The 24,633-nt window shown below is 43.4% G+C and overlaps 1 protein-coding gene, 1 non-coding gene and 1 pseudogene across 5 annotated transcripts; 1 reads left to right on the top strand and 2 right to left on the bottom strand.

Moving 5' to 3' along the window:
• The first annotated feature begins 1,480 nt into the window (after positions 1–1,480).
• On the top strand, positions 1,481–11,921 carry LOC124017611 (G-protein coupled receptor 4-like). 3 transcript variants are annotated; one of them, XM_046332865.1, is made up of 4 exons: positions 1,481–1,548; positions 1,960–2,009; positions 7,977–8,018; positions 10,948–11,921. In XM_046332865.1, exon 4 carries the CDS (start codon positions 11,042–11,044, stop codon positions 11,897–11,899), a length of 858 nt encoding a protein of 285 aa, XP_046188821.1. In that variant the 5' UTR covers positions 1,481–1,548; positions 1,960–2,009; positions 7,977–8,018; positions 10,948–11,041; the 3' UTR covers positions 11,900–11,921. The 3 variants fall into 3 exon arrangements, with proteins under 3 accessions (XP_046188821.1, XP_046188822.1, XP_046188823.1); XM_046332866.1 differs by having other exon boundaries at positions 1,510–1,548; positions 7,965–8,018; XM_046332867.1 differs by having other exon boundaries at positions 1,534–1,548; positions 1,960–1,999.
• Positions 11,922–17,803: 5,882 nt separating this feature from the next.
• Positions 17,804–24,343, bottom strand: LOC124017609 (annotated as a pseudogene). The gene is made up of 10 exons (XR_006835512.1): positions 24,136–24,343; positions 23,530–23,722; positions 23,251–23,366; positions 22,642–22,781; positions 22,183–22,275; positions 21,827–22,060; positions 20,879–21,242; positions 20,662–20,775; positions 18,991–19,215; positions 17,804–18,027 (listed from the first exon to the last, which is right to left on the bottom strand). The product of XR_006835512.1 is annotated as a polyadenylate-binding protein 1A-like (transcript).
• LOC124017613 lies at positions 18,165–18,243 on the bottom strand. Its single transcript, XR_006835513.1, has one exon. It is a non-coding gene; the product is annotated as a small nucleolar RNA SNORD72 (small nucleolar RNA).
• Positions 24,344–24,633: the final 290 nt, after the last annotated feature.

The raw sequence follows: 24,633 nt of genomic DNA on the forward strand, positions 1-24,633 counted from the left end.
CAGGTTTCTAAAGTTTCGGAAGTCTATGTCTGACGGTTCTTTAATAGTTCGAACAAGGTTAACTAATGCAGGCAGTGTATGTCTCCATGCACCCCAATGTGTCCCTCCTTCCAAGCTGTGTGTGTGTGTGATTTAGTTTTATTATTCTATTCTATTCTATTCTGTTCTATTAAATTTTATGGGAAAAATGACTGATTTACAGTTCATGGGGGTTGCCTAATCACACATATGAAGTTTTGGACAGATCTGACTTTTTAACCCCTCGAAACAGCCCAAGAGACACCAATTATGGCACTTCCGGTTGGCACAGGAAGCTATAGGTAAAGACATATCCTCATTGGGGCTTTTACAGAATCCTGGGTCTTAAGTGTTTACTTCAAGAACTGACCGATTTACACAGGGTTGAATGCACTATGTCTATCAAACTGCAGGCAGGGTATGGATATACACTTTTGGGGTGATTTTAACCACTTCCGGTTGCTACAGGAAGCTTAAAATCGACACAGGTAGACCTCATACTGGCCTGATGGACTGTCATTGAAGACAGGTTTATAAGGCATTCATAACCTACATAGGCTTTAGGTTGACTTTAGAGGAGCAGGCAATGTATTCCTATGGGGAGAGAAGTCATTATAATCTGTGAGATCAAAAAACCCTGTTTTACTGTTAAGGGTTAATGCCACACGGTCAAGGTTAGGCTTGCACGGATCGGGAGGACCTCAGGAATGTACCTGAGGTCGAATTGTGCTTCTCACCCTAACGGTTCTCTCACTGTCACCCAAAAGCAAATGACATTTAGGGCCAGGCTTCATTTTGGGCCTACGTTTTTTCACGGTCGCTGCACTCAGAGCGGGCTACGGTCAAGCGGGGCATCTCGTTGAACTCGGCACGGCCTAGAGAATATGGAAATGCCATTGCAGGTTCTGTGTGTCTTTAAGCACTGCACTTTGTCACTTTGTGTGTGTGTGTGTGTGTGTGTGTGTGTGTGTGTGTGTGTGTGTGTGTGTGTGTGTGTGTGTGTGTGTGCGTGCGTGCGTGCGTGCGTGCGTGCGTGCGTGCGTGCGTGTGTGTGTGCGTGAGAGAGAGAGCTTTTCTTTGACATCTGTTGGGGGAAATGACTGACTTACAGTTCATGGGGGTTGCCTAATCACACATATGAAGTTTTGAAAAGATCTGACCTTTTTTAACCCTTCGAAACAGCACCTATGACATCATTTTAAGGCACTTCTGGTTTACACAGGAAGCTGAACGCGACCTCTAATGCGTATGATAAGATGTGTGCATGAAGCGTATTATGTCATATTCCTGTTGTCCTTCTGAAATACATGGAAGTGGAAACTTAGTGTGGAATGGATTAGGTCCGGGGATCTTTTAACCACTGGTAGTGATGTCATGTGATCTCCCTGACCAATCAGCTGTCGAAGACAAATGATACAGTAACACACATTGTGCAATGACTTTTGACATCCTGGAGTGGTGGACTTCCTGTCTCACAGTATTGAAGGCTCAGACGTGCATGCTGTATTGTCACTGGGTCTGTGAGTATCTGTGAGTATCTGTGCTGTTGTCACGCCTTGGTCATTGTATTTTGTGTTTTTGTTATATGTTTGGGTAGGCCAGGGTGTGACATGGGTTTATATTGTTGTTTTTCGTATTGGGGTTTGTAGTATTTGGGATCGCGGATGTTTAGGGGTGTTGTATAGGCTTGGCTGCCTGAGGCGATTCTCAATCAGAGTCAGGTGATTCTCGTTGTCTCTGATTGGGAACCGTATTTAGGTAGCCTGAGTTTCGCTCTGTATTTCGTGGGTGTTTGTTCCTGTCTTTGTGTTAGTCACCAGATAGGCTGTAATAGTTTCACGTTCCGTTTGTTGTTTTCGTCTTTCAGTTATTTCATGTATCACATTAAAGTCATGAGAAACAAACACGCTGCATTTCGGTCCGACTCTCTTCCTTCAACAGACGAACGCCGTTACAGCTGTATTGTCACTGGGTGTGCACCGTGAGTATCTGTGAGTATCTGTATCTGTATCTGTGTCTGTATCTGTGCTGTATCTGTGCTGTATCTGTATCTGTATCTGTGCTGTATCTGTATCTGTATCTGTATCTGTGCTGTATCTGTGCTGTATCTGTATCTGTGCTGTATCTGTATCTGTATCTGTATCTGTATCTGTGCTGTATCTGTATCTGTATCTGTATCTGTGCTGTATCTGTGCTGTATCTGTATCTGTATCTGTATCTGTATCTGTATCTGTATCTGTATCTGTGCTGTATCTGTATCTGTATCTGTGCTGTATCTGTATCTGTATCTGTATCTGTATCTGTATCTGTATCTGTGCTGTATCTGTATCTGTATCTGTGCTGTATCTGTATCTGTGCTGTATCTGTGCTGTATCTGTATCTGTATCTGTATCTGTGCTGTATCTGTATCTGTATCTGTATCTGTATCTGTATCTGTATCTGTATCTGTATCTGTATCTGTGCTGTATCTGTATCTGTATCTGTATCTGTATCTGTATCTGTATCTGTATCTGTATCTGTATCTGTATCTGTATCTGTATCTGTATCTGTATCTGTATCTGTATCTGTATCTGTATCTGTATCTGTATCTGTATCTGTATCTGTATCTGTATCTGTATCTGTATCTGTATCTGTATCTGTATCTGTATCTGTATCTGTATCTGTGTATCTGTATCTGTATCTGTATCTGTATCTGTATCTGTATCTGTGCTGTATCTGTATCTGTATCTGTGCTGTATCTGTATCTGTATCTGTATCTGTATCTGTGCTGTATCTGTATCTGTATCTGTATCTGTATCTGTATCTGTATCTGTATCTGTATCTGTATCTGTATCTGTATCTGTATCTGTATCTGTATCTGTATCTGTATCTGTATCTGTATCTGTATCTGTGCTGTATCTGTATCTGTATCTGTATCTGTATCTGTATCTGTATCTGTATCTGTATCTGTATCTGTATCTGTATCTGTATCTGTATCTGTGCTGTATCTGTATCTGTATCTGTATCTGTATCTGTATCTGTATCTGTATCTGTATCTGTATCTGTATCTGTATCTGTATCTGTATCTGTATCTGTATCTGTATCTGTATCTGTATCTGTATCTGTATCTGTATCTGTATCTGTATCTGTATCTGTATCTGTATCTGTATCTGTATCTGTATCTGTATCTGTATCTGTATCTGTATCTGTATCTGTATCTGTGCTGTATCTGTATCTGTGCTGTATCTGTATCTGTGCTGTATCTGTATCTGTATCTGTATCTGTGCTGTATCTGTGCTGTATCTGTATCTGTATCTGTATCTGTATCTGTATCTGTGCTGTATCTGTATCTGTATCTGTATCTGTATCTGTATCTGTGCTGTATCTGTATCTGTATCTGTATCTGTATCTGTGCTGTATCTGTATCTGTATCTGTATCTGTATCTGTATCTGTATCTGTATCTGTATCTGTATCTGTATCTGTATCTGTATCTGTATCTGTATCTGTATCTGTGCTGTATCTGTATCTGTATCTGTATCTGTATCTGTGCTGTATCTGTATCTGTGCTGTATCTGTATCTGTGCTGTATCTGTATCTGTATCTGTATCTGTATCTGTGCTGTATCTGTATCTGTATCTGTATCTGTATCTGTATCTGTATCTGTGCTGTATCTGTATCTGTATCTGTATCTGTATCTGTATCTGTGCTGTATCTGTATCTGTATCTGTATCTGTATCTGTGCTGTATCTGTATCTGTATCTGTATCTGTATCTGTATCTGTATCTGTATCTGTGCTGTATCTGTATCTGTATCTGTGCTGTATCTGTATCTGTGCTGTATCTGTATCTGTGCTGTATCTGTATCTGTGCTGTATCTGTATCTGTATCTGTATCTGTATCTGTATCTGTATCTGTATCTGTGCTGTATCTGTATCTGTGCTGTATCTGTATCTGTATCTGTATCTGTATCTGTGCTGTATCTGTATCTGTGCTGTATCTGTATCTGTATCTGTATCTGTGCTGTATCTGTATCTGTATCTGTGCTGTATCTGTATCTGTATCTGTATCTGTATCTGTATCTGTATCTGTATCTGTATCTGTATCTGTATCTGTATCTGTATCTGTATCTGTATCTGTATCTGTGCTGTATCTGTATCTGTGCTGTATCTGTATCTGTATCTGTATCTGTATCTGTATCTGTGCTGTATCTGTATCTGTGCTGTATCTGTGCTGTATCTGTATCTGTGCTGTATCTGTATCTGTATCTGTGCTGTATCTGTATCTGTATCTGTATCTGTGCTGTATCTGTATCTGTGCTGTATCTGTATCTGTATCTGTGCTGTATCTGTATCTGTGCTGTATCTGTGCTGTATCTGTGCTGTATCTGTATCTGTGCTGTATCTGTATCTGTGCTGTATCTGTGCTGTATCTGTATCTGTGCTGTATCTGTATCTGTGCTGTATCTGTATCTGTATCTGTATCTGTGCTGTATCTGTATCTGTATCTGTATCTGTATCTGTATCTGTATCTGTATCTGTATCTGTATCTGTATCTGTATCTGTGCTGTATCTGTGCTGTATCTGTATCTGTATCTGTGCTGTATCTGTGCTGTATCTGTATCTGTTTCTGTGCTGTATCTGTGCTGTATCTGTATCTGTATCTGTATCTGTATCTGTATCTGTATCTGTATCTGTATCTGTATCTGTATCTGTATCTGTGCTGTATTTGTATCTGTATCTGTGCTGTATCTGTGCTGTATCTGTGCTGTATCTGTATCTGTATATGTGCTGTATCTGTATCTGTGCTGTATCTGTATCTGTATATGTGCTGTATCTGTATCTGTATATGTGCTGTATCTGTGCTGTATCTGTATCTGTATCTGTATCTGTATCTGTATATGTGCTGTATCTGTATCTGTGCTGTATCTGTATCTGTATCTGTATCTGTATCTGTATCTGTATCTGTATCTGTATCTGTATCTGTGCTGTATCTGTATCTGTGCTGTATCTGTATCTGTATCTGTGCTGTATCTGTATCTGTATCTGTATCTGTGCTGTATCTGTATCTGTATCTGTATCTGTATCTGTGCTGTATCTGTATCTGTATCTGTGCTGTATCTGTATCTGTATATGTGCTGTATCTGTATCTGTGCTGTATCTGTGCTGTATCTGTATCTGTGCTGTATCTGTATCTGTATCTGTGCTGTATCTGTATCTGTATCTGTATCTGTATCTGTATCTGTATCTGTATCTGTATCTGTGCTGTATCTGTATCTGTATCTGTATCTGTATCTGTATCTGTATCTGTATCTGTATCTGTATCTGTATCTGTATCTGTATCTGTGCTGTATCTGTATCTGTATCTGTGCTGTATCTGTATCTGTATCTGTATCTGTATCTGTATCTGTATCTGTATCTGTATCTGTGCTGTATCTGTATCTGTATCTGTGCTGTATCTGTATCTGTATCTGTGCTGTATCTGTATCTGTGCTGTATCTGTATCTGTGCTGTATCTGTATCTGTATCTGTGCTGTATCTGTATCTGTATCTGTATCTGTATCTGTATCTGTATCTGTATCTGTATCTGTATCTGTATCTGTATCTGTGCTGTATCTGTATCTGTATCTGTGCTGTATCTGTATCTGTATCTGTATCTGTATCTGTATCTGTATCTGTATCTGTGCTGTATCTGTATCTGTATCTGTATCTGTATCTGTGCTGTATCTGTATCTGTATCTGTATCTGTATCTGTATCTGTATCTGTGCTGTATCTGTATCTGTATCTGTATCTGTATCTGTATCTGTATCTGTATCTGTATCTGTATCTGTGCTGTATCTGTATCTGTATCTGTATCTGTATCTGTATCTGTGCTGTATCTGTATCTGTGTCTGTATCTGTATCTGTATCTGTGTCTGTATCTGTATCTGTATCTGTAGTATCTGTATCTGTGCTGTATCTGTATCTGTATCTGTATCTGTATCTGTATCTGTGCTGTATCTGTATCTGTGTCTGTATCTGTATCTGTATCTGTGCTGTATCTGTATCTGTGTCTGTATCTGTATCTGTGCTGTATCTGTATCTGTGCTGTATCTGTATCTGTATCTGTATCTGTATCTGTATCTGTGCTGTATCTGTATCTGTGTCTGTATCTGTATCTGTATCTGTGTCTGTATCTGTATCTGTATCTGTATCTGTATCTGTGAGTATCTGTGCTGTATCTGTATCTGTGAGTATCTGTATCTGTGAGTATCTGTATCTGTGAGTATCTTTATCTGTATCTGTATCTGTATCTGTATCTGTATCTGTATCTGTATCTGTGCTGTATCTGTATCTGTGCTGTATCTGTATCTGTGCTGTATCTGTATCTGTATCTGTATCTGTGCTGTATCTGTGCTGTATCTGTATCTGTGCTGTATCTGTATCTGTGTCTGTATCTGTATCTGTATCTGTGCTGTATCTGTATCTGTGTCTGTATCTGTATCTGTGCTGTATCTGTATCTGTGCTGTATCTGTATCTGTATCTGTATCTGTATCTGTATCTGTATCTGTGTCTGTATCTGTATCTGTGTCTGTATCTGTATCTGTATCTGTGTATCTGTATCTGTATCTGTATCTGTATCTGTATCTGTGCTGTATCTGTATCTGTGCTGTATCTGTATCTGTATCTGTATCTGTATCTGTGCTGTATCTGTATCTGTATCTGTATCTGTATCTGTATCTGTATCTGTATCTGTATCTGTGCTGTATCTGTATCTGTATCTGTATCTGTATCTGTATCTGTGCTGTATCTGTATCTGTGTCTGTATCTGTATCTGTATCTGTGTCTGTATCTGTATCTGTATCTGTAGTATCTGTATCTGTGCTGTATCTGTATCTGTATCTGTATCTGTATCTGTATCTGTGCTGTATCTGTATCTGTGTCTGTATCTGTATCTGTATCTGTGCTGTATCTGTATCTGTGTCTGTATCTGTATCTGTGCTGTATCTGTATCTGTGCTGTATCTGTATCTGTATCTGTATCTGTATCTGTATCTGTGCTGTATCTGTATCTGTGTCTGTATCTGTATCTGTATCTGTGTCTGTATCTGTATCTGTATCTGTATCTGTATCTGTGAGTATCTGTGCTGTATCTGTATCTGTGAGTATCTGTATCTGTGAGTATCTGTATCTGTGAGTATCTTTATCTGTATCTGTATCTGTATCTGTGCTGTATCTGTATCTGTGCTGTATCTGTATCTGTGAGTATCTGTATCTGTGAGTATCTGTATCTGTGAGTATCTGTATCTGTGAGTATCTTTATCTGTATCTGTATCTGTATCTGTATCTGTGCTGTATCTGTGCTGTATCTGTATCTATGAGTATCTGTGAGTATCTGTGCTGTATCTGTATCTGTGAGTATCTGTATCTGTATCTGTGCTGTATCTGTGCTGTATCTGTGCTGTATCTGTGCTGTATCTGTATCTGTGAGTATCTGTATCTGTATCTGTGAGTATCTGTGCTGTATCTGTATCTATGAGTATCTGTGAGTATCTATGAGTATCTGTGCTGTATCTGTATCTATGAGTATCTGTGAGTATCTGTGCTGTATCTGTATCTGTGAGTATCTGTGAGTATCTGTGCTGTATCTGTATCTGTGAGTATCTGTATCTGTATCTATGAGTATCTGTGCTGTATCTGTATCTATGAGTATCTGTGAGTATCTGTGAGTATCTGTGCTGTATCTGTATCTGTGAGTATCTGTATCTGTATCTATGAGTATCTGTGCTGTATCTGTATCTATGAGTATCTATGCGGTATCTGTGAGTATCTGTGCTGTATCTGTGAGTATCTGTATCTGTATCTGTGAGTATCTGTATCTGTATCTGTGAGTATCTGTATCTGTATCTGTGAGTATCTGTATCTGTATCTGTATCTGTGCTGTAAAAATGGCATGTTTCTAACTTGCATTTCCACTTCCTGATAATGAGTTGATTTGATAGGTGCTACAAGAGGAACGCCAGTCAATCTAATGGAACCACCAGGTAAGACCAGGTAGATTCCCCATGGTTACTACATGGAGACAATACTGTAGATTCCACATGGTTACTACATGGAGACGATACTGTAGATTCCACATGGTTACTACATGGAGACGATACTGTAGATTCCACATGGTTACTACATGGAGACAATACTGTAGATTCCCATGGTTACATGGATTCCACTACATGGAGACGATACTGTAGATTCCACATGGTTACTACATGGAGACAATACTGTAGATTCCACATGGTTACTAAATGGAGACAATACTGTAGATTCCACATGGTTACTAAATGGAGACAATACTGTAGATTCCACATGGTTACTAAATGGAGACAATACTGTAGATTCCACATGGTTACTAAATGGAGACAATACTGTAGATTCCACATGGTTACTACATGGAGACAATACTGTAGATTCCACATGGTTACTACATGGAGACAATACTGTAGATTCCACATGGTTACTACATGGAGACGATACTGTAGATTCCACATGGTTACAATACTGTAGATTCCACATGGTTACTACATGGAGACAATACTGTAGATTCCACATGGTTACTAAATGGCGACAATACTGTAGATTCCACATGGTTACAATACTGTAGATTCCCCATGGTTACTACATGGAGACAATACTATAGATTCCACATGGTTACAATACTGTAGATTCCCCATGGTTACTAAATGGAGACAATACTGTAGATTCCACATGGTTACTACATGGAGACAATACTGTAGATTCCACATGGTTACAATACTGTAGATTCCCCATGGTTACAATACTGTAGATTCCACATGGTTACTAAATGGAGACGATACTGTAGATTCCACATGGTTACTACATGGAGACAATACTGTAGATTCCACATGGTTACAATACTGTAGATTCCACATGGTTACTAAATGGAGACAATACTGTAGATTCCACATGGTTACTACATGGAGACAATACTGTAGATTCCACATGGTTACTAAATGGAGACGATACTGTAGATTCCACATGGTTACTACCTGGAGACAATACTGTAGATTCCACATGGTTACTACATGGAGACAATACTGTAGATTCCACATGGTTACAATACTGTAGATTCCACATGGTTACTACATGGAGACAATACTGTAGATTCCACATGGTTACTAAATGGCGACAATACTGTAGATTCCACATGGTTACAATACTGTAGATTCCCCATGGTTACTACATGGAGACAATACTGTAGATTCCACATGGTTACAATACTGTAGATTAGATTCCCCATGGTTACTAAATGGAGACAATACTGTAGATTCCACATGGTTACTACATGGAGACAATACTGTAGATTCCACATGGTTACTAAATGGAGACGATACTGTAGATTCCACATGGTTACTACATGGAGACAATACTGTAGATTCCACATGGTTACTACATGGAGACAATACTGTAGATTCCACATGGTTACAATACTGTAGATTCCACATGGTTACTACATGGAGACAATACTGTAGATTCCACATGGTTACTAAATGGCGACAATACTGTAGATTCCACATGGTTACAATACTGTAGATTCCCCATGGTTACTACATGGAGACAATACTGTAGATTCCACATGGTTACAATACTGTAGATTCCCCATGGTTACTAAATGGAGACAATACTGTAGATTCCACATGGTTACTACATGGAGACAATACTGTAGATTCCACATGGTTACAATACTGTAGATTCCCCATGGTTACAATACTGTAGATTCCACATGGTTACTAAATGGAGACGATACTGTAGATTCCACATGGTTACTACATGGAGACAATACTGTAGATTCCACATGGTTACAATACTGTAGATTCCACATGGTTACAATACTGTAGATTCCACATGGTTACTAAATGGAGACAATACTGTAGATTCCACATGGTTACTAAATGGAGACAATACTGTAGATTCCACATGGTTACTACATGGAGACAATACTGTAGATTCCACATGGTTACAATACTGTAGATTCCACATGGTTACTAAATGGAGACGATACTGTAGATTCCACAAGGTTACTAAATGGAGACGATACTGTAGATTCCACATGGTTACTAAATGGAGACGATACTGTAGATTCCACATAGTTACTAAATGGAGACGATACTGTAGATTCCACATGGTTACTAAATGGAGACGATACTGTAGATTCCACATGGTTACTAAATGGAGACGATACTGTAGATTCCACATGGTTACTAAATGGAGACGATACTGTAGATTCCACATGTTACTAAATGGAGACGATACTGTAGATTCCACATGGTTACTAAATGGAGACGATACTGTAGATTCCACATGGTTACTAAATGGAGACGATACTGTAGATTCCACATGGTTACTAAATGGAGACGATACTGTAGATTCCACATGGTTACTAAATGGAGACGATACTGTAGATTCCACATGGTTACTAAATGGAGACGATACTGTAGATTCCACAAGGTTACTAAATGGCTATTTTAACTGTTCTTGTGCTTCACGCGTTAACCACTGTAATACACAGTGATGACTTTGTTTTTCTTCGTTTTTTCTATTATATGATATTCATAAAAAAATGTCGTAATGGCTCAATTGATTAGTTAATTGCGTAAAAAAGAGACGTTTTAAGGTATCCTAACATTTACACAATGTAAGAATGTTAATGTCTGCAGACATTGCACTTTGATAGTTCTATTTTGTATTACATGGTCTGTTTTACTAAAAATACACAGAACGTAGAACTATATTGAGCACACTTCCTGTTTCTTCAGAAGGGAAATGCTTTTAGATTTAGAGTAAAGATGCATAATCGAGCTCAAAACTAGACCTGTTTTAAAGAATCATGACTGGGATCTTAGATGTTATAGGAGTATAACACCAGCTATTTCTCTGTTTTTTTCTTTCTGAGTGTAGGCGCACAACAGGAAAATATTAAAGGACCTTGAACTTGGAATCTGAAGGAAACCCTGCCGTTCACCAGTTCCTGCAACAACAAGCACCGCCAGGGATGGCTGGAGAAAACCTGTACAATGTTACGGACGACATCCCATCCACTTGGAGCATCGTTGAAACCGTCGTTCAGTGGACGACGTTCTCCATCGGTTTTCCTCTGATCTGTCTGTCCATTTATGCCATGTACTTCCTGGTCAGAGCTGATCACATCGCTCCAGTCTACGTTATCAACCTTCTTATTGCAGATCTCATTCAGATCTGCACGAGGCCGTTCAACCTGTCTGGTACCTGGAAATTGATTGTGATGTTTATTGAATTCTTTGGTATTAGTGCGAGCATTGGTTTCATGGTGTGTGTTGCTCTGGAGAGATATCTCGTGATTGCATTTCCTCTCTGGTACCGTTTTCGTCGTAACATCAAATACTCGCTCATAATGTCCTCCGTCATCTGGGTTATCCCTTTCCTCCAAATCTCCATGTTATACCTCACGCCGACTCTCGATACGAAGCTGATTCTGTTTGCGGTTAACCTCCTCATACCCTTTCCATTGCTCGTATTCTTCCTCGCGGGCACGTTGAAAGCTCTGTCCGTCTCCGTCTCCGTGCCGGCTGTCGAACGGAGACGGATTATTGGTACCCTGGCCCTTGTGCTGGGCAATTACACAGTCCTGTTCTTACCCCTCATCATACAATATCTGATATCAGGGGTGACAGGCCGTCACAATGTAGAGATCGGGACACTCCTTGAGAGATTCAGCCCCCTTGTGGATCCCTTACTCTACGTGTTCATGAGAAAGGGAGCGAAGGACACTCTTGCCTTCCCCTGCTTCGACAAGCTGATGGGTGACGAGGAGCAGAGCCAAGTCACTAACACTATGACCATGACTGAGAGTGTAGTAGAAGGCTCCAGGTAGGACAGATGCAGGGTAATGGACTGTATCTGTATTTAAAAATATAAAAAGTTACCATTCCTGTGTCTGTGAGAAGAATTCCAAAAACACAGTTAAAAATGGAAAAGACACCATTTGTTGTTTTGTCAGGTATTGTTGTATTTCTTTGCATCTTGGGACAGTATAAAAGTTTATTTTTTATTTTACCTTTATTTAAACGAGGCAAGTCAGTTAACAACAAATTCTTATTTTCAATGACGGCCTGGGAACAGTGGGTTAACTACCCTGTTCAGGGGCAGAACGACAGATTTGTACCTTGTCAGCTCGGGATTTGAACTTGCAACCTTCCGGTTACTAGTCCAACGCTCTAACCACTAGGCTTGTAGTTAAAATGTGAAGAGTACATGCCTTGATTTTTTTATATACAATACATGACATACTGTATTGTACTCAGCCCTATTCTGCATTGCGCTATCTGTGTTGGGCTTGTATTGCAGCTTTTCAGAAAAATATGGACTTGTTTCTTTCAATAAACTGATCATGTGGATATTTGAGATCACTCTCCTCTTTTGTTCCCATTCTCTCCCGGAGTCCCTTTAAAAAAAAAGGACACTGAAAGTGGTCAGAGTTAGAGCCAGTTTGTTCATTGTAACTTGGTGACGCAGTGGACAGGGCAGATAGGGGTTTGAATGACTAGGCATGTTGGGCAGCCTTCCTTCTCCAGAGACACAGTCTGGTTGATGGGCTGACAGGGCTGCGTGAGAGACCCCTCAACGGGTTCCAGGAGAACGAACAGGGAGATCAGGAGAACGCACAGGAACAGGGAGAACGGGAGAACGCACAGGAACAGGGAGATCAGGAGAACAGGGAGATCAGGAGAACAGGAACAGGGAGATCAGGAGAACGCACAGGAACAGGGAGATCAGGAGAACGCACAGGAACAGGGAGATCAAGGTGCCGACACAGTGAGACCTAACATGCTGAAAGAGAGTCTAAGTGAAAACAAATTATTTTCTCTGGCATTAGAAATGGTACAGTGTAGATTGCTTATTATTTGCGAATAGTTGTAATAACTATATATAACAGTAAGAGAAGTCTGATCAATAGAGACGGGTTTACCTGAAGGACTCAGTCTGATCAATAGAGATGGGTTTACCTGAAGGACTCAGTCTGATCAATAGAGATGGGTTTACCTGAAGGACTCAGTCTGATCAATAGAGATGGGTTTACCTGAAGGACTCAGTCTGATCAATAGAGACGGGTTTACCTGAAGCACTCGGGCGGTCTATGTTTTGTCTTTATTTAGTATGGTCAGGGCGTGAGTTGGGGTGGGCAGTCTATGTTTTGTCTTTATTTAGTGTGGTCAGGGTGTGAGTTGGGGTTGGCAGTCTATGTTTAGGTTTCTGTTTTCGGCCCAGTATGGTTGTCAATCAGAGGCAGGTGTCGTTAGTTGTCTCTGACTGAGAATCATACTTGGGTAGCCTGGGTTTCACTGTTGGTTTGTGGGTGTTTGTTTCCTGTGTCAGTGTTTTGTCACCACACGGTCCTGTTTCAGGTTTCTGTTGGTTTGTGGGTGTTTGTTTCCTGTGTCAGTGTTTTGTCACCACACGGTCCTGCTCTCTGCTCATGATTTCTCCCCTTCACAACAACCTTGAATAGAACTGGTATTCAGGGTTGGAGGCTCTCTGCTCATGATTTCTCCCCCTTCACAACAACCTTGAATAGAACTGGTATTCAGGGTTGGAGGCTCTCTGCTCATGATTTCTCCCCTTCACAACAACCTTGAATAGAACTGGTATTCAGGGTTGGAGGCTCTCTGCTCATGATTTCTCCCCTTCACAACAACCTTGAATAGAACTGGTATTCAGGGTTGGAGGCTCTCTGCTCATGATTTCTCCCCCTTCACAACAACCTTGAATAGAATCCCAGGTAACAATGACTTCCCCACAGTTTAGACTTCTTGGTAACAGAATAGATGACTTTAACACAATGACTTCCCCTCTACTTTGCACAGTTTAGACTTCTGTGACTCTGTACCTGTGCCCCCACATTGACTCGGTACCTGTACCCCCTCGGTACCTGTACATTGACTCGGTACCTGTACCCCCACACATTGACTCACATTGACTCGGTACCTGTACCCCCCACACTTGACTCGGTACCTGTACCCCCACACATTGACTCGGTACCTGTACCCCCACATTGACTCGGTACCTGTACCCCCACACATTGACTCGGTACCTGTACCCCCACTGTAGCACATTGACTCGGTACCTGTACCCCCACGCACATTGACTCGGTACCTGTACCCCCACATTGACTCTGGTACCTGTGTCCCTGTGCATGGTGTCTACTCTGTGCATGTTGTCTACCTGTGCATGTTGTCTACCTGTGCATGTTGTCTACCTGTGCATGTTGTCTACCTGTGCATGGTGTGTCTACCTGTGCATGGTGTCTACCTGTGCATGGTGTCTACCTGTGCATGGTGTCTACCTGTGCATGGTGTCTACCTGTGCATGGTGTCTACCTGTGCATGGTGTCTACCTGTGCATGGTGTCTACCTGTGCATGTTGTCTACCTGTGCATGGTGTCTACCTGTGCATGGTGTCTACCTGTGCATGTTGTCTACCTGTGCATGGTGTCTGTGCATGTTGTCTACCTGTGCATGGTGTCTACCTGTGCATAGGCTACAATTTTACCATTTGATGAATGGAAAAAGACAGTTACAAAACACCAAGAAATGTTCCTAATAACATGAACAGGTTACCATTGATTAGGCCTACATGAATAGGTTACCATTGATTAGGCCTACATGAACAGGTTACCATTGATTAGGCCTACAGGTTACCATTGATTAGGCCTACATGAATAGGTTACCATTGATTAGGCCTACAGGTTACCATTGATTAGGCCTACAGGTTACCATTGATCAGGCCTACATGAACAGGTTACCATTGATCAGGCCTACATGAACAGGTTATCAGGCCTATTGATCAGGCCTACATGAATAGGTTACCATTGATTAGGCCTACATGAACAGGTTACCATTGATTAGTCCTTAGTTGATGACAAACTGACCTTTGTTTTTAGCCTGAAAAGTCAGGACCCCAGAAATGGGGCTGAAACCCAAGAACAACAGCATGCACAGCATGGACCGACGGTTGGATGGTTACGGTAAGGACAGCCAGCACAGCATGGACCGACGGTTGGATGGTTACGGTAAGGACAGCCAGTACAGACCGACAGTTGGATGGTTAAGGTAAGGACAGCCAGCACAGCACGGACCGACAGTTGGATGGTTAAGGCAAAGGACAGCATGCACAGCATGGACCGACGGTTGGATGGTTAAGGTAAGGACAGCCAGCATGGACCGACGGTTGGATGGTTAAGGTAAGGACAGCCAGTACGGACCGACAGTTGGATGGTTAAGGTAAGGACAGCCAGCACAGCACGGACCGACAGTTGGATGGTTAAGGTAAGGACAGCCAGCACAGCACGGACCGACAGTTGGATGGTTAAGGTAAGGACAGCCAGCACAGCATGGACCGACGGTTGGATGGTTACGGTAAGGACAGCCAGTACGGACCGACAGTTGGATGGTTAAGGTAAGGACAGCCAGCACAGCACGGACCGACGGTTGGATGGTTAAGGTAAGGACAGCCAGCATGGACCGACGGTTGGATGGTTAAGGTAAGGACAGCCAGCACAGCACGGACCGACAGTTGGATGGTTAAGGTAAGGACAGCCAGCACAGCACGGACCGACAGTTGGATGGTTAAGGTAAGGACAGCCAGCACAGCATGGACCGACGGTTGGATGGTTAAGGCAAAGGACAGCATGCACAGCATGGACCGACGGTTGGATGGTTAAGGTAAGGACAGGCAGCACAGCATGGACCGATGGTCCTGACTGACATACTGACAGAACTAATATTAGGGTCATGGACCTTGGCAGAACTAATATTAGGGTCATGGACCTTGGCAGAACTAATATTAGGGTCATGGGCCTTGGCAGAACTAATATTAGGGTCATGGGCCTTGGCAAACTAATATTAGGGTCATGGGCCTTGGCAGAACTAATATTAGGGTCATGGACCTTGGCAGAACTAATATTAGGGTCATGGGCCTTGGCAGAACTAATATTAGGGTCATTGGCCTTGGCAGAACTAATATTAGGATCATTGACCTTGGCAGAACTAATATTAGGATCATTGACCTTGGCAGAACTAATATTCAGGTCATGGACCTTGACAGAACTAATATTAGGATCATGGGCCTTGGCAGAACTAATATTAGGATCATTGACCTTGGCAGAACTAATATTAGGGTCATGGACCTTGGCAGAACTAATATTAGGGTCATGGGCCTTGGCAGAACTAATATTAGGGTCATGGGCCTTGGCAGAACTAATATTAGGGTCATTGACCTTGGCATACTGACAGAACTAATATTAGGGTCATGGACCTTGGCAGAACTAATATTAGGATCATGGACCTTGGCAGAACTAATATTAGGATCATTGACCTTGGCAGAACTAATATTCAGGTCATGGACCTTGACAGAACTAATATTTGTTAGATCACTGGTTGACCAGTCATTCAGAGTACTGAGGGTAACAGATGTTAGATCACTGGTTGACCAGTCAGAGTACTGGAGGGTCAGAGACCAGATCACTGGTTGACCAGTCAGAGTACTGGAGGGTCACAGATGTTAGATCACTGGTTGACCAGTCAGAGTACTGGAGGGTCAGAGACCAGATCACTGGTTGACCAGTCAGAGTACTGGAGGGTCACAGATGTTAGATCACTGGTTGACCAGTCATTCAGAGTACTGGAGGGTAACAGATGTTAGATCACTGGTTGACCAGTCATTCAGAGTACTGGAGGGTCAGAGACAAGATCACTGGTTGACCAGTCAGTACTGGAGGGTAACAGATGTTAGATCACTGGTTGACCAGTCAGAGTACTGGAGGGTCACAGAGACCAGATCACTGGTTGACCAGTCATTCAGAGTACTGGAGGGTCAGAGACCAGATCACTGGTTGACCAGTCACACCTGCCTTTAACATTGCTGGTCACCTCAGAAGAAAACTCTCATTAGTTTACAAAGAGAGACCATATTTGGGAGGTTGTAAAGGCAACTCCTGATCATCTGGAGCTGCACATCACACATTCACGAGCCACCTCCACTATTACTGTAAACTACAGCGCCACCTAGTGGCAGAACACAGCTCCTGCTACACCACACCAGTGCTCTGCAGTACCCATCACCTCAAAAGTACAGGTCAGCGGTTCCATTAGCAACTACAGTGCACTAAAAAGTGTGGGGGAAAAACATATATCTCTTCATCGTAATAATTACTATAAGGTGAATGCCATCTACAAAGGAGGTTAGGATGAACCTTCGTGCACCAGCTCAAAAGGAAAAGACGGCCATTTTAAGTGTTTGATATCTTTATTTAGCAGTTTTCAATCCAAATGACAAAGTACTCAGCTATCTCATCTCCGAACACAACAGCTGATAATCTGAGTATTGATACTGGAAGAGGAAATAAAACAATGGAATGTTTTTAATTTTAATGGTCACATTTTGTCAAACATTTTTCAATAATTAAGATAAGTGTTTTTCTATTTTTTTTTTGTGTTTGTCCACTTTTGTAACTTTTAATAACGAGGACTAGCTTAATCTTCTCTAGACCCGGCAGATGTTGTATTCATTTTTTGTAAAGAAAAACTTTATTCATTTTTGCAATGTTTTCAGAGTTTTCAGGGTTTTTTCCATGTTTAAATTTTTTTCTACCATTTTCTTCGGTGAAGCAAGATTACCGTCTCTGAAACAAACAAACAAACGTTAACATTAGTAGCATGACAACGTCGATGGTACACTTAAAACAGATTAAATACATCTACAGTCTAAATATAGTCCTTACCGGTTCTTAGCTGGGGACTCCGGCGGGGTTGGTGGGCTTCTGGGCGGACTCCTTGGCCTGGTGAGCCTGCAGCACAGCGACAGCCTCGTCCACCTTGGAGCGGAGAGACTCGGGAGACTCCAGCATGTGGAGCAACTCGGAGTTGTCGATCTCCAACAGCATGCCGGTGATCTTTCCAGCCAGACTAGGGTGCATGTTTTGGATGAGAGGGAACAGACGCTCGCCTGGAGAATGAGGAGGGGCGGGGGGGGATTCAGCATCAATAAAAGGACCCAGAAAAAGGCTCAGCAGCCATTTGAGGGCCAACAGTCAAGACAACAGATGCTACTTCTTCAGTGGTTCATTGACAGACAGGTTGGGCTCTTTGTCTCAGTTGAAAAATAAGAATCACTGAAAGTCATAAGTTCAGACATTTTTACAGAATACATCATTGACAAAGAGCACATAAAAATGTTGATCGTCCTTTTGAAAAAAGAAGAAGAAGCAGCAAACGGTGTGTAACTCTTTGGGCGACCAGACCAGATTCACATAGAAACGGGCGTTATAGATCTGGCATTCTCACTGAAAGCAAGTCTAAGAAGAGGTAGATATGATCTATGTCGCTATTTCTATACTTCCTGTTCTGAAGTTGTTTTTTTTGTGTGTGTTTTACGTGCGTTTTTTGTGCACCAGCTTCAAATAACTGAAAAGACAATATTTAATGATTTAAAATATATTTAACAGCGGTTTTAGACAGAACAATGATTCTCTACACAATGACCGATTATTTTATCACGTAAAACTGGAAGTTTTTTCAAAAATATTTGAATTTTAGCAACCGGGAAATGGCCGGGAGAAATCAACAGGCGAAAATCAGCCAATCCACAACGCCGCCCGGTTAAGAAACTTTATCATTCATATTACTACAGAAACTCTTTATCATTCCACTATTACTACAGATATATTACGGACCTTTAGCACTATTACTACAGACCTTTAGCACTATTACTACAGACCTTTAGCACTATTACTACCTTTAGCAGACCTTTAGCACTATTACTACAGACCTTTAGCACTATTACTACAGACCTTTAGCACTATTACTACAGACCTTTAGCACTATTACTACAGATATATTCCTGACCTTCCAATGCAGAGGAAGCACCTTTAACTGAAGGAGACTGGAAGGTCAGTAAAAAGAGACTCACCCAACATCTGCTTCTGTTCCTGAGGAGGAGCCGCCGCCAGCATGGAGGCCGTCAGAGGCTCCTGTCCCTGGACGTGGACAGCCGGCTGCTGCATGGGCACCTGGGGCTGGCTGGACATGTGCTGCTGGGGGTTCCTCACGCCTGCTGCATACTTGTACTGAGGCATCCTCACCGGGGCTGCAGCAGCCGCCGCACCGGCAGGACGCTGGCCCAGGGCCTGGGTGGCTGGAGAGGGAGAGGAGGGGAGAGGAGGAAGAGAAGAAGAGGGGGAGGAAGAGAAGAAGAGCGGGAGGAAGAAAAGGGAGAGGGGAGGAAGAGGAGGAGAGTCAGTCAACATCCAAGAGACAGATTCATATATTGAGACATGGTGAGCGTACAAAACATTAAGAACACCTTCCTAATATTGAGCTGTACCCCCCCCCCCAAACCCCATAACAGCCTTAACTTGTCGGAACATGGACTCTACAAGATGTTGAAAGCGTTCCAACAATTGTGTCAAGATGGCGGCATGTCCTTTGGGTGGTGGACCATTCTTGATACACAGGGGAAACTGTTGAGTCTCAAAAACCCAGCAGCGTTGCAGTTCTTCACAAACTCAAACCGGGGCGCCTGGCACCTACTACCTACCACCCCCCCGTTCAAAGGCACCTACTACCTACCACACACCACTACCTACCACCCCCCCCGTTCAAAGGCACCTAACCCCCCGTTCAAAGGCGCCCTACCACCCCCCGTTCAAAGGCACCCACTACCTACCACCCCCCGTTCAAAGGCACCTACTACCTACCCACCCCCGTTCAAAGGCACCCACTACCTACCACCCCGTTCAAGGCACCTACCACCACCCACTACCTACCACCCCCCCTTCAAAGGCACCTACTACCTACCACCCCCCTGTTCAAAGGCACCTACTACCTACCACCCCCCGTTCAAAGGCACCTACTACCTACCACCCCCCGTTCAAAGGCACTTAAATATTTTGTCTTGCCCGTTCACCCTCTGAATGACACCATACACACACACCATGCCTCAAGGCTTAAATCCTTCAACCGACGGTAGAAATAGAGTAAATAGTAGCTGAAAGGTGGTTGTGAAAAGCATTATGGTATATACAGGGCTGGGTTAACCAGGTAAACTCACCCATCCCCTGGGTCAACCAGGTAAACTCACCCATCCTCTGGGTCAACCAGGTAAACTCACCCATCCTCTGGGTCAACCAGATAAACTCACCCATCCTCTGGGTCAACCAGGTAAACTCACCCATCCCCTGGGTCAACCAGGTAAACTCACCCATCCCCTGGGTCAACCAGGTAAACTCACCCATCCCCTGGGTCAACCAGGTAAACTCACCCATCCCCTGGGTCAACCAGGTAAACTCACCCATCCCCTGGGTCAACCAGGTAAACTCACCCATCCCCTGGGTCAACCAGGTAAACTCACCCATCCTCTGGGTTAACCAGGTAAACTCACCCATCCTCTGGGTTAACCAGGTAAACTCACCCATCCTCTGGGTTAACCAGGTAAACTCACCCATCCTCTGGGTTAACCAGGTAAACTCACCCATCCTCTGGTTAAACTCACCCATCCTCTGGGTTAACCAGGTAAACTCACCCATCCTCTGGGTTAACCAGGTAAACTCACCCATCCTCTGGGTTAACCAGGTAAACTCACCCATTCTCTGGCCGGCCATCATGCGTGGCACCTGGGATGACGAGGGCCTCATGGCGCCGAAGGTCTGCGGCCTGGGGGCGGACGGGCGCATGGCGTTGGGCATGTTCTGGAAGTCTGGAAGCAGAACAGACAATTAAAACAAACGACTTCCTGGGTGGAGCTATTCTAGTCTGGAGTGAAACTGTTGACTAAAATAAAAAAAATTGTAGATCTTTACGTTGTGGTCTGACGCCCTGGGTGGCCCAGCGTGGGCCTGGTCTCAGCTGAGCCAGCTGATTGGTGGAGTAGTAGGCAGCGCGGTTCTGAGTCTGGGGGATGGCAGCCATGAAGTACCCAGAGGGAGGGGCAGGCTGGTAGGGGTTGAGGACTGGGTTGGGTACGGGCCGGACGGTGGCCATCCTCTGCATGTACTGGTTGGTGAGGTGAGCCTGGCGCTCCTCTTTCCTCTGGGCCAGCGCCACGTACAGCGGCTTGGTGGCCACGATGCGCCCGTTCATCTCCGTCACGGCCTTGGTGGCCTCCTCCGGGGAGGAGAAGCACACAAAGCCGAAGCCCTTGCTGCGACCACCTTCCATCATCACCTAGAGAGAGAGGCACATTAAATAAAAGGGGTTTCTGAACCAGAAAGACAGGGGCCTATAGACCACACCGCTTTATAGAGACAGGCAACAAGCGTACCACCACACTACAGTAATGGCTCAATCAGAGGGTGATATTGACTTAGGAAGGCTGTAGGAAGGTGTAGATGGGTGTAGAAGGTTGTAGGAAGGTGTAGAAGGTTGTAGAAAGGTGTAGAAGGTTGTAGAAAGGTGTAGAAGGTTGTAGAAAGGTGTAGAAGGTTGTAGGAAGGTGTAGAAGGTTGTAGGAAGGTGTAGAAGGTTGTAGGAAGGTGTAGGAATGTGTAGAAGGTTGTGGGAAGGTGTAGGAGGGTGTAGGAAGGTGTAGAAGGTTGTAGGAAGGTGTAGAAGGTTGTAGGAAGGTGTAGAAGGTTGTAGGAGGGTGTAGAAGGTTGTAGGAGGGTGTAGAAGGTTGTGGGAAGGTGTAGGAGGGTGTAGGAAGGTGTAGAAGGTTGTAGGAGGGTGTAGAAGGTTGTAGAAGGGTGTAGGAAGGTTGTAGGAGGGTGTAGAAGGTTGTAGGAGGGTGTAGAAGGGTGTGGGAAGGTTACCTTGGCGCTGGTGATGGTACCGAAAGGAGAGAACTCCTTCCTCAGCCGCTCGTCGTCGAGGCCATCGTCCAGATTCTTGACGTACAGGTTGACCCCCTGGTAGCGGGTCATACGGTCCTGCTTCATCTGCTCAAACTTGCGTTTCAACTCCGTCTGGCGCTCTCCCTTCTTCTGGGCTCGGCCCACGTAGACCTGTCGCCCGTTGAAATCCTTCCCGTTCATCTCGTCTACAGCCTGAGAACGTAACGGATAAAGGCGGCCCCGTTGAGGTCAAGAATTCACTGTCTTTCATAGGACACGTAGCTCTATTCAACGTCCAGATAAGCGATAATAAGGAAATGTGCGGTACAACTCACCCTCTGAGCATCCTCGTGCCTCTCAAAGCTGACGGCCGAACCCTCGGGACTTCCCGCTGTCGTCCGTCATCACCCTGATGCTCAGGGCCGGTCCTGGAACAGTAGAACCCAACACAAAACGACATCAAATTCTAACTCTACGGAACCGACATTTACAACACGAGGGGGAAAAAATCGACAATCTGGGCTAGATTCCATTATATTGCCGTGAGAAAACATTTATTTATTGGACATTAATCAGGTCCCTCCCTCCTCCCTTGGTGCCGTTTGCTCCCTAATGAACACACCCCCGGGTGTAGAACAGCACGTGGACCCCCGGGTGTAGAACAGCACGTGGACCCCCGGGTGTAGAACAACAGCACGTGGACCCCCGGGTGTAGAACAACAGCACGTGGACCCCCGGGTGTAGAACAACACGTGGACCCCCAGCGTGGAACAGAGCACGTGGCAGACACTTACCATATTTCCCAAACAGCTCCCTGAGCTTCTCGTCGTCCATGTCCTCTCCGAAGTTCTTGATGTACACGTTGGTGAACTCTCTGGCTCTGGCTCCGAGCTCAGCCTCGCGCTCTTTGCGGGATTTGAAACGCCCGACGAACCTATTGTATGTTAATAAAATAATATTGTTAGTTGAACAGTGTGTTGAAAGGGCTTCCTGTTCTGTAGAGTTGGGGAGGGAGGTGAGCTTGGTGGCGTATGTTACCACCATTTTGACTAAACCACCCCCATGGAAAGAGGATTGGGTTTGATAAAGCTGTGAGGAGAGAAGCACAAGGCTACAGAGCAACAGTTCTTTATTAGTGGACACTTGAAACAAACAAAAAAAACCTTGAGTTAGTCAAATTAAAAGTTTAGAACTCACACAAAACAAAATCATGCTTTAAAAATCAAACCAATTCTTTTGAATCTAGTTGAAATTGAAAACCAGTTCGCGTTTACAACTCAAGTTACATTTCTGTACGGGTTGAGTTGCATTTTAACTCTGTAAACAGCTGACTAGCCCCTTCCCTACCACCCCCATCTATTATTGATTACGTCTCTAAGTTCACGAGGACTGATCACACTTACACTTTTCTGTCATTGAGCAGCATGCCGTTCATTTTCTCAATGGCTCTTTCAGCCGCCTCCTGGGTCTCAAAATGCACAAAGCCATAGCCTTTTGAGCCATTCTCATCACAAACCACCTGGGAGAAGAAACATCGAGAGCACAGGCGGTGGTTTTAAAAACACCATGCGCACCAAAACAACAGACTCAGAATCCAACACACATTTCAACCAACACTGGGGGGTTGAACAACACAGCACATGGCAACCACACACAGCCAGAAAGCGTCTCTCTCATCCTACCTTGCAGGATAGGATGTTTCCGAACGCCGAGAAGGTGTCATAGAGGGCCTTGTTGTCAATGGACTTGTCCAGGTTCTTGATGAAGATGTTGCCCACCCCACTCTTCCTCAGGGAAGGGTCACGCTGAGACCACATGATACGCAGAGGTCTCCTTTGATGACGTCAAAGTTCATGGTGTCCAGGGCACGTTCAGCTAGAAAACACATATCGGGAGCCGTGTACCATTAAGAATGCGGTTGAAGGAAACCGCGCCATTTGCAGCCAATACTCCCAATTTAATTATTGAACCTACAACAAATTAGGACAGTGAAAGACTCGTTGGCCTTACATAGCTTGCTGAACTGAAACCATGTTAGATCAAATGTTGACGCGTGATTATGTACTTACACCTATAATGTTATTCATCACACCGGATTGACATTTTAATTTTTTTGGTGCAACGTGAACGTGTGAGCCACGTCATGTTATATATATATATATATATATATATTTTTTTTTACTGGTGATACCATTACGATTAAATACGATGTATTATTATTATCTAAAAAATAATAAATAATAAATAAAAATAATAAATATAAAATAATAATATAATAAAATAGTTACCATCGGCTGGTTGTTGAAAGTTGACGTAGGCATATCCGAGGGATCGCCGAGTGATCATGTCCCTGCAGACCCGGATGGAGAGGATGGGCCCGGCGGGGGCTGAACTTCTCGTACAGCATGGCCTCGGTGATATCCTGGTGCAGGTCGCCCACGTACAGGAGGCCATCGGGTAACTGGGGGCGCTTGGATTCATTATGGGGTTTTTAAATAACTAATACGGAGGGGAATAAACACGTTACGTTGTCAGGTTAACGTGAAATGGTGTCTTATGACACCGAAGATTTGCTGTTTGCTAAAAAAAATGAAATAAAAATAAATGTTTTGACGTTAACTACTTCGCACTTAGGCCCTAAAAAAAAGCAATGCGGGCCGGTTGGCTAATTCTGCTACGTTACCTTCGGGAGGAAATAAATTACAAAATAAAAGTTTAATAGTAGCTACGACTAGTTAACGTTACAATAATAACAGATGCGACAACAACAAAAAATCCCCTGCTAC

Source organism: Oncorhynchus gorbuscha, unplaced genomic scaffold (genome assembly GCF_021184085.1).
Source record: "Oncorhynchus gorbuscha isolate QuinsamMale2020 ecotype Even-year unplaced genomic scaffold, OgorEven_v1.0 Un_scaffold_2901, whole genome shotgun sequence".
Lineage (NCBI taxonomy): Eukaryota > Metazoa > Chordata > Actinopteri > Salmoniformes > Salmonidae > Oncorhynchus > Oncorhynchus gorbuscha.